At 51.2% G+C, this 16,456-nt stretch overlaps 1 protein-coding gene across 1 annotated transcript in view; it reads right to left on the bottom strand.

Annotated features, from left to right (window-relative positions):
• Positions 1 to 3,466: 3,466 nt before the first annotated feature.
• Positions 3,467 to 16,456, bottom strand: part of TSHZ1 (teashirt zinc finger homeobox 1) — a 75,217-nt gene continuing 62,227 nt past the window's right edge. The window contains exon 2 of the mRNA XM_059894576.1: positions 3,467 to 8,014. Within this exon, the coding sequence (XP_059750559.1) occupies positions 4,809 to 8,014 (3,206 nt within the window). The 3' untranslated portion in view covers positions 3,467 to 4,808. The remainder of the gene's footprint in view (positions 8,015 to 16,456) is intronic.

Raw genomic sequence — 16,456 nt, 5'->3', positions numbered from 1 at the left:
TGGGAGAACAGCACAGGAAGACACGCTGTCATGTTCTCCTGCTGGAGCCACAGGGGAGCTGCAGACCTTTGTCAACTTCTTTCTTTGTTGTGTGTTTTCTCTAAAATATGTAAGTTGGCCACCAAATTTAAATGAACTCATAATTCACATGAAAGTCCTCAAAAAAAATCATACAGGTTCTTAAGCCATCTCTTCTTTAAATAATATCAGTGGACTATAAGCATTAAAAATATTATTAAAACGTCAATATTACACTGGCCAATTAGTGAAAATAGCCAGAATTAAAAAAAAAAAAAAAATCCTTGTGTTCACAAAGCAAAGGTGGACAGAAATGGTCGTTCTCCTGCGAAGAGTGAGGAAGCTGGTACCAGCTCTCTCGTGGGTGATTTGGGCACAGGTATCAAATCACACTGTGAGGCAGAAATTTCAATTCTGGGTATTTATGCTAAGGAAATAACCAAAAATATTCATGGAAATATTGAGTGGAATATTCTTGTGTACTCATTTGTAACACTGAAAACTTGAAAAGAATCTAAATGTTGCTTTTCCAAATTCTAAAACAGAATTAATTAATAAGTTATAGTACATCTCGATAAGATTTTTGATATTTTTGATATTTAATGAAATGGGAAAATACAGATTATCTACTAACAAGTAAAAAAAGCAAGTACAAAAGTAGGTTGAGCATCTATTTTGTAGAAACATGAAAAAAAAGATGCTAGCACTAACATATTAAGTGATTTTTCTCTAGATGAAAACAAGTTAATTTTTATTTCCTCCTTTATTTGTGTGTGTGTGTGTGTTACAAGTTTTCTGCAATGACTATGTATTACTTTTATTATAAACGGTATGGGAAAATTACAAAGGCTCTCCAAATCTGACTCTTTGGTATCTTTTCACTTTATAATTCGATAATTGGCTAACGGTCTCCACCATCTTCAGAAAAACAAAGTCACAAGAAATTTTACCTTGGAAAAAAGCAGAAACCTTTATTTGTCGGTACAGGTTTCTGAAAATTCGGAAGCAGTTTAGACATGCTTTCAACTAATGTTTCAAAGCTTCTCAAAGATTATCAAATATAGAAATGTAGGAACATAAATCTGAAAAGTTTTTAATCTCTTCTTTTTGCATACAATGCCTGAGTTTGTTTCTCTTATATCAACTAGTGTCTATGATTATTTTATAGGCTTTATATCTTTTAAGTCTCAACTAAATAACAATGAACCTCCAAACCCAACCCACATTCAGAGGAATATCCCAAACCTTTTAAAAATCCACATTGAACGGAAAAAATATTTAGTTATTAAACCCGATACTCAAGCTGCAAATACAAATGCAAAATAGGGTGATGTCTGCGTGTACACAAGGTTACAAGGATGCCTGCTCGCTAGGCCCTCCAGCCTCCTACCAGGCAGGGGACGGGCGGAAGGCCAGCTCCCTCCAGACGCTCAGGGCCATTTGCCCTCAGGCTCCAGAAGATGCAGCCTGTTCCCCTGGGGGAAGGGAGGGAGGGCCCCCCTGAGAAACGGAGAGAACGCAATGCCACCTGTGGAGTCCACTGGGGGACACACAAGACCAGATAAAGGAGGGACGCATTTCTTCAAATACTGATGAAGGAAGCAGAAACTCGTGTAAGTAAATCCTCAAATTAGAGACAGCCCATTTGTCCCCTGGATGTTTCCATCTGTATTTATACAAATCGAGTTTCTGTATTACTAGGTAGACCTGTATTCAGTTGAGGATACTACAAACTCGTAACTAACATCATTTCAACTTATTGTACAGATTGAACAGAAGATAGAGCTGGCCTGTTCTGCGGCCGACCAGAGCCGCCGCGGGAGGTGATTGGAAGAATGCTTATCCGCTCGGGGGTGGGTGCGTAGAAACCACAGACCCTCCCCTGGGGCCGGTCACACCTGAGGGCAGATCACAGGGCACGCACCCCGGGGCAAAGCCTCGTGGGCTCAGGCCCAAGTTCTGTCAATCATGGGCCTTGTGAGCTTGGGCAAGCGTCCACTGAGCCCAGCAGGGGCTCCCCACCTGCAGAGGAGGTGGAAGTAACAGACCCCCTGGGGCCCTGAGGGAGTTACTCCGTGTGAAACACTCAAAACAGTCCCTGGCGAGGAGGGGGGGCTCCTCGCCAGGGACCTACTAGGATCCTCGCCAGACAGCAACAAGGATCACCGTCTCATCAGCAGCAAATGAGCAAGTCTTCTGGCCATCGGTTGGGGAACTCGGATGACAAGATCACAAGGTGGCTGATGAATTAGAAAAAGGAAAAATGAAGGAAGGGACTCCCCCCACCTCGAGTCCCACGTCCTCACCCCAGTGGTCAGCACTCAGCTGCAAGCTTTCACACGGCCCCGCGGCTCCACATGGGGACCGAACCCACCCCGTCCCGGCCTCTCACGCCCGTCACACCACCTCACCCGCTGCACCCGCTCCAAGGTGAAATCACAGAACATACATCTGCAGGCCTGTGCTAAAATAAACAGAACTTCGAAGGATCGTCGTGCAAAGACCCCACTACACTCCACCACAGGGCTGTCACTCCTCCCCGTCACCCCTTGAGCCCAAAGTATGTAATCCCCCAGACACTGAACCAAAATGTCTGAATGGCTGAAGCTCCTAAAGGACAGAGCTGTTTACCCATGAAGGTCAGGAGAAGGCAGCAAACCTCCCTGGCGCTCTGCGGCCTCAGCACAGATGGTGCAGAGGTGGCCGCCCTGATTCTCCTCCCACAGGGGTCAAGGGCTTGGCATGGAGGGAAATTCTACTGTACATTCTAAGCTTTCTCAGGATACTATTTTACGAAAACTTAAGCAAAAGGTGGAAAAAGAAATTGTCCTGCTCATGTCGTTATGTACTTCCGCGGCAAAGAGGCCAGACTAAGCAGGAAGACCCAGATTTCATTCAGGGCCAGGGGCACAGCGCTTACAGGCCTGGAGTGCCGGTGGTCTTCCGCGCAGAGCAACGCCCCTCCGCCGTGCTCCAGGGTAGCTCATTTTATAAAAACTGTACATTTTTTAAAGTGCAGAGATCAGGCTTTCCTCTTTGGAGCAACGCAGAACCAATTCCAAGCCCCCCAGGGTCTGCTGCTATAGAGCAAGACCTGCCCTTCGACCGCCCCCCACTGTTAAGGCTCCAGATGCACACAAAGGATAACTGTGAACATTTAAAAATAGTGCGGAAGCATTCTCCGAAGGAAGCACCTCAGTCCCTCGATGTACAAGCCAGCCATCGCTCAATGGCTGTCCTCAGGAATCCGGTGGCACCCAGTGGAGTTAAAATTTTTAATTATCATTTTAAGAAATGCGATACTGATCATTTGAATGAAGCACGTCAGCACACAAATCATGAAATGATGATTCCGACTAGAATTTCTGTTGGTTGATTGCATAAGCCATACCTCTCGTTGCTGAAATAACATCTCAGAGGCAAAATAATGACGACATGACAATCTATGTAAATCAAGAACTGCATGTGGGTTTATTTTACATTCGAGAAAACAGTGGATTTAATTGTGTGAACTGAAATGTACTGTACAATATTAATGATAGAACATCAAAATGTATAATTAATAGTGCATTGCTTGCTTTGTTTTCATTTATTTATTTTTGTCTGATATACATGCATCTGGAAAGATGCAGGTGCCAGTAAAATTTCTCTATTTAAATCAAGCTGCAGGAACTAAATTTTATTCAAAAATTGTGGTTGTACATTATATACACAGAAATTTAATATAAAATGACAATATAAAAAGTTAAAAGAGAAAGCATACAGCCAGAAGGTACAAAGAAAGTTGAATAGATTAAAATGGTACGATATGTAACATATAGGAGTTTTTAAGCTGATGCTGGCAATTTACAAGGAAAGGACTCCAACATTTGCCCCATTTTTTTTTTTCATTTACCGATGCAGCACGCTTATAGAAAGGTCGCCTTGTACCAAAGCTTACATTTGTAAATAACTATAAACTGCAGTATTTTACAGAAAAAAGAAATAGCATTTTTACACATTTTTAAATAATAGCTTGCATACTTTTTTTTTTTTTTTGCCAAAAGTGGCATTTTTTTTCAGCATCCAGAGGGTTTGGGCATAGTGGCAACTGGGGTGTTTGTTGTCGCTGCTGTTAGTTTTTGTTTTGTTTTTTTGTTGTTGTTTTAAACATGTGAAGTTGTGGCTTCCTAACGCCAAGTCCTAGACAACTTTCTATTTTCCAACAGCTGCATGCATGCTTCCTTCGCAAACCAGTTCTGCATATAAAAGCTCGTTTTTTAATTATTAAATAAGTTTTGTGTCTGACACAGCTTTTGATCCGAATGAAATGCCTTTAAGCCTTTTTTTTTTCTTTTTTCTTTTTTTTTTTTTTTTTTTGAGTGAAAGGCACAGAAATGCGATTACAGTCCTCAAAGGGTTAAATTTGACACTAGGACGCTCTATGACCTTTATTGTCATGGCAACTTTGTAATTTTAGGACGTCTTTTCTCATTGTTATTTGTGTCTTTCTTTCCTGCTAAATAAATGTCTCCGAGTAGTGTGCCCCACTATTTCCTACAAAAGAGAGCTGAACATCGAGAACAGATGTTGAAAATAAAGGTCAGACTTTGACTCACGGAAAAAGAAAAGGAACATGCACAATCGGACGAAGAGCATATAAATATAACTACAAAATATGTGTAAGAAAAACCAAGGTCCAGACAGGCAGTCAGCAACAAAGGGCAGGCTGATTTTGGAGGCTCAGGCCAGGCCTAGTGCAGTATGACGACGTTTAGTGCAATGTGCCCCGGGCCCGTGAGGACCCAGGGCTACTGTTTCTCCAGCTCCGTCACGTAGATCAGGTGGTCCTCGGGAGACTTGCCGTGGGTCTTACTAAGGTGCAGTTTGACTGCGTGCTTGCTCGCGAAAGTCCGGTTGCAGAGCTTGCACTGGAATGTGGAGCCCAGATCGTCCTCGGCGGCTCCCACCGGGCCCAACGCTTTGTTCGCCAGGACTTTGGAAACGTTCTGCTGTTCTTGAATCTGATTTAGTGGCAGCTTGGAGAGATCCTTCAAGCTGAAGCCTAAGTGTGTCTCTAGATGATTGATGTACGTGGAAGCAGTTCTGAACTGAGAGGCACAATCGTTGCAAAAGAAAACAGGATGCCCTGTGTCCAGGTTCTTCAGGAACTTGGTCCCCCCTGTCCTCCGCAACTGGTACTTGACGTTGGCCAGCCAGTGGCTGATGGTGGTCATGGAGAGCCCGGTGAACTTGGAGATGTGTACCCGCTCCTGAGGGCCCAGGTCCGACATGATGTACTTACCCTCCGGGGTCTCCCGCAGGCTCGAGGCGAACTGGGCCTGCAGGATAAGCAGGTGCTGCGGGTTCCAGTTGGACTGCCGCCCCTTCCTCTTGTGAACGGGAGACAGCTCGTCCACCGCCTCCTCGAAGCTGCTGCCGTCGGCGTCCGACTTCTCCGACACGGTGGAGGGCGTGGAGGACTTGGGGGTCAGCCGGCCCGTGAGGTTCTTCACCATGTCCGAGATGTCCATGAGCGCGCTCTCCCGCAGCGGCGACGACACGCCGTCGGCGGCGCCCGGGGCCAGGGGCTTGCTCTTGGACTTGGTCAGGTCGATGGGCTGGTCGCTGCCCTCGTAGTAGTAGCGGTCCAGGGCGCCGGGCGGCTTGGCGGGCGGGGCGGGGAAGGCCGGCTTGTCCAGCATGCTGGTGCTGATCTTGTAGAGCATGGCCAGCGGGTCCAGCGAGGGGCTCACGGGCCTGGACACTTTGCCCAGGTGGGTGTTCATGATGGACTGCAGGGCGCTCAGCGGGTTGATGAAGGAGGGCTCGGGCGAGTGGTCCGTGATGATGCCCAGGTTGTTACAGCCGTTGGTGACTTTGGCCTTGAGGGGCTCCGTGCCGTTCGGGGTGTGGGCGTCCACCGCACCCTCCTTCTTGGTCTTCCCCGCATCGGCTTCGGGGCCCTCCTTCTGCTGCTGGGGCTTGCCGCCGCCGCCGCCGAGGTCCTCGGCCCTGGGGAAGTCTTTATTCTCCTTGGCCGTGGGGGACGCGGCCTTGGCCGGCGAGCCCTTGTCCTTCTCCGCCGGCCTCTCCTCCTTCTTCACGCTGACCTTGCCCGTGACCTTCTCCACCAGCTCCTCCATGGCCGACACGTTGCTCTTGTGGGGCGGCGGCGTGAGGCTCCCCGGGGAGTGCAGGAGCGCGCTGTGCTCCGAGGACAGCGACTTCACGCCGCCGGCGTAGGACGGCTGCATCGGCACGCTCTGCACGGGCGGCGGCGGCTTCACGGTGCCCGGCAGCTGGTAGGCGGCGTGGATGCTGGGGTAGCCGCCCCACGAGGGCGCGCCGTTCTGGGCTTTGCTGATGGCCGTGGAGACCGTGTTCTCCAGGGACTTCAGGATGTCCACCCCGCCCCTGGGGCTGTCGTCCAGGTCCTCCTCGCGGAGGTACTGGTAGAGGGCGGTGGGCTCGAACTTGTCGGAGGCGTCCTCACCCTCCTCCTTGATCTGCTTGTCTGCGTCCCCGGCCACCGCCGGCGGCGCCTTCTCCTTCTCGGGCTCCTTCTTCTCCTCCGGGGCCGCGGACCCCGAGGGAGAGTCGGGCTGCTTTTTGACGTGGGCGGCGGGCAGCCGCGTGTGCGTGGTGGGGGGCAGAGGAATGGACTGGATCTTCTCCTCCACCATGGGGTCCAGCACCAGCTGCTTCCCTTTCTTGGAGGCAGAGGTGGTCACTTTCAAGAAGTGGCCGGTGACCATCATGTGGGCGGTGAGCTGCTGCAGGGTGTCGTGGGAGCTGCCGCATTCCATGCACTTGAGGATCTGGGCCTTGCGGGCCTCGAACTGCCAGGTGTAGCTGGCCCCGTTCTGGTAGCCGTAGCGGTTGTTGGGCGTCACGTACGGGTTGGCCGACTTCTGGTCCTTGGCCGACTCGCCCAGCGCCACTTCGGCCGCGATGCCCGCCGGTTCGGGGGAGCAGGGGGACGCCAAGTCCTGCAGCGCCCGCTTTTTGGTGGAAGGGACCAGCTTGGTGATGGCCGGCACCGGCTCCTTGAGAGGCACTTTCTGGTAATGCTTTGTCTTGATCATGTGCACGCTCAGGTCCTGCAGAGACTCAAAGGAGTGGCCGCAGTACATGCACTTGAGCACCTTCTGGGCGTCCTCCTTCCCCTCCATCTCCATCAGGGAGCGCTTCCTGGGCTTGGACCACCGCTTGGTCTTCTCGGAGTCCTTGTCTCTGTTGTCGTCGCGGTAGTGCCCCGTCTCGTTCATGTGCACCGTCAGCTCCACCAGCGTGTCGTACGCGGCGCTGCAGTCTTTGCAGCGGAACTTGCTGGCGCCCGTGAACACGGAGCCGTACAGCTTGTTGTTCTGCCGGTAGAGCTGCACGGTGCTGAAGAGGCTGGGCTCGGGCAGCAGCCCGTACGAGGATGTCTGCTGCAGCGTCTTGGCCAGGGCGGCCTGGTGCCAGTCATAGCCGGGGCCGCCGCTGGCGCTGGTGCTGGTGCTGGTGCCGGAGCTGGAGCCCGAGCTGGGCGTGCTCGCTGTGGTCCCGGTGGCCCCCGCAGTACTGGTGGGGGGCATGGGGGCGGGGGTGGAGCCCTCCTTCTGGCCGGCATCGCTGTTGCTGGTGGTCGAACTGGACTTCTTCAAATCCAGAGCCAAGCTGGACCAGCAGGACTCCGAGAACAGGTTTGCATACACGGCCTTGATCTGGGCCAAGCTGTCCTGGGGGTAGCAGACGCCCTCCCGACCCTGGGGCTCCTCTTTCTCTTCCTTGGAGGAAGAGCTCTTGAAATGGGCTGGCGGGTCGCTGTTTTCGCTGAACGGCGACCCGTAGCCGGCGTCCTGATTAGTCGCGGTGCTGATGGGGGAGTTCTGGTAGCTCTGGGCCTCCTTGAGCTCCGCTTCCTCATTGCACACGAAGTCGCTTTCCTGAACGTCCAAAGGCAGCCCATCCTCCTCCACGTTTTCTTCATCTATTTCTGCTGCCTTCAGTTCTTCCTCAGGAACGTAAGCTAGGAGAGAAAAATGAAACACCGTGAGGAGACGTAAATCATCTCCAAGGACGCGGCCTCCCCAGCAGTTAGATGATCTTTAGAAAGATGTTTCTCAGCCGAGCTCCCAGGCTACAAGGCTACCTCCACTTTATATATCTACCCCTTCTGCAGCTCGACGGCAGGAAATAGGTTTCCACCAAGACAATCCCCCCTCCTAAGTGAATACATTTCGACGGAAGGGCAGTGTCTGCCCTCTTCTTAAAGATGTCAGTGTGGCCGTCACAGCTGGGTGGGAAGGGAAGGGGCCCCTGCCCTTCTTCCTGCAGGCTCCTCTTTCTGTAAGCAGCAGGGGTCCCTTGTGCCTCCCCACGGTGGGGGCGGGGTGGACCTTGTTGTCAACTTCTAGGGCGAGATAATACACAGACAGTATTCTACGGTTTCCGTAAATAAAAACGCTCCTCAATGGCAAGCGATAAAAATACTCTGGTCTCCACTAAAAAGGAGAAAGCAACATAGCACCACCAGCGCCCCCCTGCCTGGAAGGAGAGAAGTCTCCCACAGGTGACACCCGACAGGGATCAAAGAGCCACGTGTGTACAAAGCAGCATTATTCACAAGAGCCAGAAGGTGGAAACAACCTAAATGTCTGTTGATGGATGAATGGGTGAACAAAATGTGGTTTATACAAACAATGGAATATTATTCAGCCTTTAAAAGGAAGGAAATTCTGACATATGCGATGGCATGGATGAACCCTGAGGACACTATGCTCAGTGAAATAAGCCAGACACAAAAAGACAAATACTGTAGGAGTCCCCTTATATGAGACACCTAGAGTAGGGAGGCTTATAGAGACAGGAAGTGGAACAGTGGTTTCCAGGGGCTGGGGGAGAGGAAGGAATGGAAAGTTGGTGTTTAGTGGGTTCAGAGTTTCAATTTGGGAAGACGAAAAGTTCTGGAGATGTATAGTGGGTATTGTTGCATAACAGGGTGAATGTACTTAATACCACTGAACCGTGCACTTAGAAATGATTAAAATGGTAACTTTTGTGTTACGAGTATTTTGGCACAATAAAAAAATTTTTATTCTTAACAAGGCCTATAGTATATGCTACAATGGCCTGCTACAGGCCACAGCTGCACAGAGGGTGACTTCTTGGGGTGAAGGCGGCATTTCCCAGAAAAACTCAGGATACTGACAGCTGTCCCAAGAATGGGAGGGATGGACGGCATATAAATCACTAGATGGAATCTGACCTTTTACTGCGGCACATTTTAGATCCTTTACTATGTGACAGATCTTGTCAATCCCCAAGGGGACATAATCACCTGCACCTCTTAACTGATTTGACCAAAGCATACTTGTACTTCTTTTTCCTTTTTTTTTTTTTTGAGGGAACAACTAGTGTTGCGTCAACTGCCTGGGAAATTTGGGGTTAAGATATCTCCAGAAAGGCCCTATTAAAATGCACTGATATGACCTGAGAGGGTGTCTCATTAAGTAGAATCACTCGTTATCACGTTATCAGCACCAGACCCCAAGGGAACGCGGCAGAGAGCACGGGGTTTTCAGGTACAGTGATGGAGATACGGAGAAGGAGGTGGCAGCCCAGGGGGCGGACGCGGGCAGGAGGGAGACACACAGGAGGGTCTGCGCCCGCACGCCGAGAGCTCCAGGCACGATCGCTCGTGAGCACAAGTGAACACGTGGCGAGCGACGGCCGCTCCACGGGGCCCTTCAGCATCCCTGCCCACCCCCGCTTCCCCTCGCGGCCGTCCCCACGCCCGGGTGGCAGCATCGAGCGACCCAGGCACGCGTGTCCACGGTGCTTCCCAACGGAAGGCAGGACTGCGTCGGAGTCCACTAACGAGTCACGGAGTTACAGCCCATGAGCCCCGCGCCGTCGCGGGGAACTCGCTGCCGAACCTCCGGGGTGTGTTTGTCACCCACTGGTCCTCACTCTGCGGGCGGCATCTCAGGGCCCGGAACCACACGGATGTGACTTGCTTGGCATCTGCCCGCGTGCATGTCCGTGTCCCAGCAGAGTGGAATGTCATCAGGCCCTGCTGCATCCCGGGCCCGTCCTGCTCCTGACAGACCAGCCGGCACCCGGGAGCCCCCAGGTTGAGCTCAAACGCCTCCTGTAGGCCACCCCCAGCCCCAGGGTGACAGTTACTCCTGGAACCACACAGAGCAAACCCCGGCCTCCTAAGGGTCACTGGTTTCTGCTGTTCCCTCCCTTGGACACCCGTCCCCCATTTTCCAGGAGGGGGAAGGGGGACCCCTAACGTGCCTGCCTTCCTGGAGCTCGTCTCCCAGGGGAGACACGAAGCTGGGTGAGCAGGCGGCCAGGGGAGGGCCAGGGCGGGGGCACAAGTTCAGAAAGGAGGGGAGCCCCAGGGCGGACCCGGGGGCATCCTGGGACCCGCCGGCGTCCCCTGCCCCGGGCCGAGCATCCCCGCGGGAAGGCGGCCCCCAGCCCCCCTGCCCAGCGCACTCCGGGTGTGACACCGTGCTCTCCGGGGCCAGGGCTCCGCCGGCTTCCTCCACCCGCCCTGTCTGTCACTCTTGCCCGGTCCCTCCGCAGCCTCTTTCCAGCCAACCTTGACTTCTTCCACGACTCCTCCAGGGCACGCCCGCGAGCACCGGATCCACGTCCACCGGCGAGGCCACCGGGTGCAGGCCTGGGCCCTCCCGCCCCGTCGGGGGAAGCTGGCTTTGGGAGGCCCTCTGGCCTGTAGTCCGAGTCTGCCTCACGTCTGGCACATAGAAGGGGCCCCAGCTGCTGTGACCGGAGTCCATCGCGACGTGGGTGTTCCACAGGCGCCCCCCCCCCCCCCGTCAACTTCGTGCAGACGCACGACTGACCCTGCCCCCTCCAGCCCCCGCCCCAGTAACAGCGCACTTCCTCCTCCGGAGCTGGGAGTCTCCTGCCTCAGCTGTACTGAATCCCCCCCGAACAAGTGTCCTCAGCGCCTCCCGTGGTCCAGCTCCACAGCCAGCGGGGCCTCTGCCCTAATTCGGACGCTCCAGCCTCTCATCAGACGCGCAACCGCCGCCCCGCTGGGCCTCCTGCCCTCCTGTCCTGCCACGCTCTTTCTTCCTCCACAGCCCCTGAGCTAAAATCGCCGTCAGGGTCCGCGAGCTGCACAGGGGGTGCAAACCCCCGCGTGGACCCCTCCCTCCGCCACAGGTCCAGTCCCCGCGCACCCTGGTCCCAGGGGGCACCCCGCCCACTTCTCCACCTGGTGACAAAGCTCGTCCTCAAGGGGAGGCTCAGATGTCACCTCCTTCACGATGCCTTTTAATCCCCTCCCAGAGTTCATTCCCGGAAGCATTAAGAGATGTTTACCTGTCTGTCCTCATCATCAAACCGTGAACTTGCTCATTCAACTAAAATTGCTGAGTGCCACCCCTGCCTACCTCCCCCCGCTGGACATTTTCTTTCTTCACCCCATTTTAGCCCTCACAACCCTTCAAGTTAGCACCCCCGAAAATGCCCATTTTGAAGATGAGAAAACTGCTCTTGGAGAAGTTGACCGACTTCCCCAAGGTCCCAGAGGAGACAAACAAGGACTCAAACGCGGCTCACCTGACTCCCAGCCGGAGGTCCATCCACTCTGCCACCATCAGGACCAAGTTACTTTCCTTTGTCTCATTAGCACCTCAATGCCAACAAACACTCTGAGTAAATGCTTGTGAATGGATTAATGACCCAAGGTAATTCTTGTTTTTTTTTTTTTTTTGGCCGCGCTGCACAGCATGTGGGATCTTAGTTCCCTGACCGGGGATTGAACCCGTGCCCCCTGCAGTGGAAGTGCAGAGTCCTAACCACTGGACCGCCAGGGAAGTCCCTGACCCAAAGTAATTCTGTATCAGCGTTTAGGACACCTCTTATGTGCCCATCATGCTGTTATAATTGAGAGAATCTCAATGAAAAAAGAGTAAATGGAGAGAAATTTTTTGACACCCTTTGGCCGAATAATTTTACTTTTGGAAGTGTAGCCTCAGAAGGTGACATAAAATACAGACTAAGCTTCATGCACAAAGATGTCTTTTATGGTATTATTCCATATAAAATTTGCCACAACCTAAATCTTCAACAATAATCGGTAGTTAGGTGATTTTTCATTTATTCCTAAGATGCAATATTATTCAAACGTTAAAAACTATGTTTTAATGACAAGGGGAGAGGCATTCAATGGAAAAAGCAGAAGACAAACCTATTCACAGTACAATGGAAAAATCCTTTTAGAAAATGTTAATAGTGGTTTTTTTCTAGATAATGAATATATGGGTTTGTTGACTGAAGTGGCTTTTGATAAATATCTGTTTTCAAAATCTTCTTCAGTGTTTTCAATTCAACAAGCACGGATTAGCCATTTCACACCATTTCTGGAATGAAATAGCTGGAAACAGCCACTAGCCCGACGCTGGGAATTAAGGAGCCTGGAAGGGCAGGGCCCAGCCTGGGGGAGGGAACGTGGGAAGGGCTTTGTTCGTTGTTACTTTTATATTTTTTAATGTTAAAAAGTAAGAGGTGGGAAGAACAATGAAGGGGTACAGATGGCGTTAGGGTTCCTGTGGCAGAATTTCGGGGGCGCCAAGGGTCTGCCCGCACATAGGCCGCCTCCGTCTTCCTCCCGGCCCTGCTCCTGTATCCTCACCTCCTTCAGCCTTCCCTAGGGAGGGGGCTGCCGGGTCCCACCGACAGGGGGGCAGGAGGCAAGGCCTCTCCTGAGACCCACAACCCACCAGCTCAGTGGTCACTGTGCTGCATCACTTTAGCCTTCCACCAACACGGTCCCTGTCCGTTTCTAGACTTTCAGGATTTCTACTTTTATCACACACTCTTCCACTTTATTCATCCTGATCCGCTGTTATTCTTTGGCTACTTTACTCTTCTACCATGTACTTTTAGCTCACTGTGTCGATCTTTTTAATGAGTGAACTTTTCAATTCTAATTTACAAGCGGCACGAGGAAACACAGACCTAGGGGGCAGCTGGGGGCCATCTGTCTTGTGTCCCCACCACTGGACGCCCGTCTGACCCCGGAGTAGCTTTCCTGCCCCTCCTCGGGTGCACCGGGCCTGGTAGAATCAGCGTTGGCAGGAAGCGCACCCACCTCCCCAGGCAGCCCCCCCACGAGCACTTCCCTCCCTCTTCTCACGCCCCCCTTCCCAGTGGCCCTCGGACCAAGTGCTGGTCCATATCACCCGACTCGGCAGCGTGCGTGGCCACGTGAGGACACAGATGATGAGCCACAGATGCTGACGGGCACGAGGGATTCCTTTACAGCCGTGCCTGAGCCCCCTCTCCCGACCCCCAACCCCTCCCACCCTCCAGAACTGGGCTCACATCCTGGAACCAGAGCCCTCAGAAGGATCCGGAATCTACCGGGTTTCACTTTAAGAGCTTGGGCCTGGGGCAGGCGGACAAGGGCTGTGCAGGTGGAAATTCGCAGACCGGACCCCATGGTGCCTGGAAACGAGACCACTGGACTCCTGGCTTCGGTACCAGGCGGGGATGGAGTCATTTGCTTTTGCCGCGTCGGTATCAGGAAGGGGACACACCCGAGACACGTCCCCCCTCAGCCACATCTGTCCCGCACAGCGAGTGCAGGAGCGTCCCCAGGTGTGCAGGGCGTGGGGATGGCGTTCACCTGCTCGTCCCCATTGGGTCCACGCCTTGGAGCCATTGCTGTGGCTCCCTGTTGAAGGACAGACACCCATCATTATCGGGACCTGAGGACAGACTTACAGAAGGGACAGACTGATGAAGACACGGTGACCCCCATACACTCACTCACCCCATCCTCCGGGCCTCGGTTTCCCCAACAGTGGGGCTACAGGAAGTATTCATGGAAATGGCAGACAGACCACCATCCTCATCACCAAGCCCCCCTCTGTGCTTGCGGGCCCCTCCTCCTCATCTCGCCCTGCAGACAGACCCTCAAGATGAACTAGGAAATGCCCACGATGGGCAGTCCTCCCACGGCTGTCAGAGGGCGCCCCGCTCAGCCTCAGGCCTCACAAACTACTGCTCACATCACACAAATGGGGACAAGAGGAACAAAATAATGAGCCCTCGTCCCAGGGAAAGTGGTCCCCTCACTGGCCCTTGTCACTGTGTAGCAACCAGACGTGAGATTTGGGCCGATGGATTATTCGGGATGTTAGCCCTTGAACTTCTGCATCACCCAGGCCCCTCCTCTGCCTTCCTACAGTTTCCCTGATCACAGCCACACAGAGGAAGGAGCAGGAGGTGCGAACTCATAGAGAGCAGTTCCTGGTTAGGCTCTTCCCCAGGCCCCAGGGGGCAGGCCGTGGAAATAAATGACAAGAATCAGGTTGGGGAACTTTGTTTATCCAAGCTCTCTTTCCCTCATTAGCACGCACAATTGAGAGCTGGTTGTGAATGAGGAAAAGGGAAATTCAAAAGTGACAACTATAAAACACAGGTCGTTGGTCCCTGCTTGGGCACTGGCTTACAGTAAATACCAAACTTGGCTATTGTATTGCCACCTGGTGAAACTATACAATCATACCAAATTACACGTTTAGCTCTATCAAACTAGGTTTTCGACTGGCAAACGTGATACCCACGAACAGATGGCCATCACATCAAAATATATTTACAATTCACAAAAGGGGCTTACACACACCTCAGTGATAAATGAACAGCTTCAATTCACCATAAAATCTTGCAAAACACACTTTCTTCCAAATTTATCATCGATCACTTGTAAAGTAACGTCACCTCTGTTACAAAGAGAGCAGGTGGGTTTGGTGAAAGAAGATATTAGGAAATAAAAAATGCAGAGAAAGCAGACCCAGGTCAGGGCCCATTCCGTGCTACTCTGAAAGGACAGCAACATACAAGTGGGATGTACGTTAATTTATGAAACTAAGTTCTAAATTTTTTGCAGGAAGGTTGACAACCTGCCACGCAAATCTGAAAGGCCCCTTCTGCTCTGATGTAGAAGGAGCAAAAATTTTTCTATCCCTTTGGCAAATTTTAGTTGTCTGGCACCAGTCACTCACGTACCAGTTTGCCAAACCAGCTGATTGATAACGATTATTTCTTTACCTAAAACCCAACAGAGGCCATTTTTTAGAATTGTGGAGTCTGTAAATAAAATGGGCTACGGTTTTTCCCCAATTCTAATTTTAATTAGAAATTCACAGGTAACTTCCTTAAAATAAATATAAGGTCTTCCCTTTCTCCCTGCCCCAGAATTCAATTTCAAGTTATCGGGGGCCCCTCCCACTCCTCCCAGTGAGCACATCAGGTATTAATCTTATGCCTGGAGTTTGTTGCAGTTACAACAATGTAATTTAACATTAAGTGAGAAAGCACAAATTAAGGGCTTAAACCTCAATTAAAAAGACCAAAAACTTTCTGTGATTTTCAGCAATGTCGGGAGGAAAAAGGAGAGAGAAAATATATGAGAATCTTGAAAAATTAAAAGAGAAGTTAAAATGAAATGAAGAAGAGCAAAAGCTAAATAACTCTTGCATGAACCTAAGAAAACACGCACTACCAACGAACTGCGTGTTAATATACGATGCAAATGTTCTCTCGATCCACAAATTAAAAAGCCAGCCATCCCCGAGACATGCACGGCCAATGCCAAGCATGGGGAAATCCATGTTTTCGGTTATTGCCTCTTCACTTTGGGAGGGGCACGCACCACGCTAGGACAGTCTGATGAGTCTGGGTCTACAAACCCAATATTAGCCAATTAGGTCCCAAACCAGGTTCCGACCTGGTATTTTCTACCACCTGAAACGAGAAAAGACTTTTCGCTCAGATAGAGCGATAGATGACATTTGGAAATCTGGAGAGGAGATTTGGGCTCGAAATATCTCTTCAAACGGCTGAAACAAGAACAAAGAAATGTAACTCGGCACACGCCGAACCCCACGCAGGGCTTACGTCTCAGACACGTGTCTCCAAGTTCAAATCCAGCAGCCCATTCTCGTAAACGCACAGGATAAAAGAAGAGAGAAGGAAACATCAAGTCTTTGGGGATTGGGGTGTGGATTGGAACAGTGCAGGGTACACCCCTGCAGTTGTCGACAACACGGCAACTATTAACACAAAGTTAGGAGAATGTTTGTCTTTAAATATATCACAGTCTATATAAATTATGTACCGATGTGATCCACCAAGAGCCAGCATCTCCTTCGTAATTACTGCTGTACTTGGCTGGAAGCTTAATACAAGGTCACCTGACTTTCTTGGAATCCCCTTAATAACAATAATGGCGTCTGGATCAGTTACATCCACACTATCATATCAGAAAATATCGTTCTCTTATCATAATAATTGGGTTTATTCTTACTATTACCAGTGAATTCTCCTAATTGCTCTCCTAGATGCTTTTCTGGAAATTTTGCCTAGGCAGAGGCAGAGAGATAGAGAGACAGAGAGAGACTTGTAAAAACTTCCAAGC

The sequence above is a fragment of the Balaenoptera ricei genome, chromosome 14 (genome assembly GCF_028023285.1).
Source record: "Balaenoptera ricei isolate mBalRic1 chromosome 14, mBalRic1.hap2, whole genome shotgun sequence".
NCBI lineage: Eukaryota > Metazoa > Chordata > Mammalia > Artiodactyla > Balaenopteridae > Balaenoptera > Balaenoptera ricei.
This window is presented reverse-complemented; position numbering and strand designations above follow the sequence as displayed.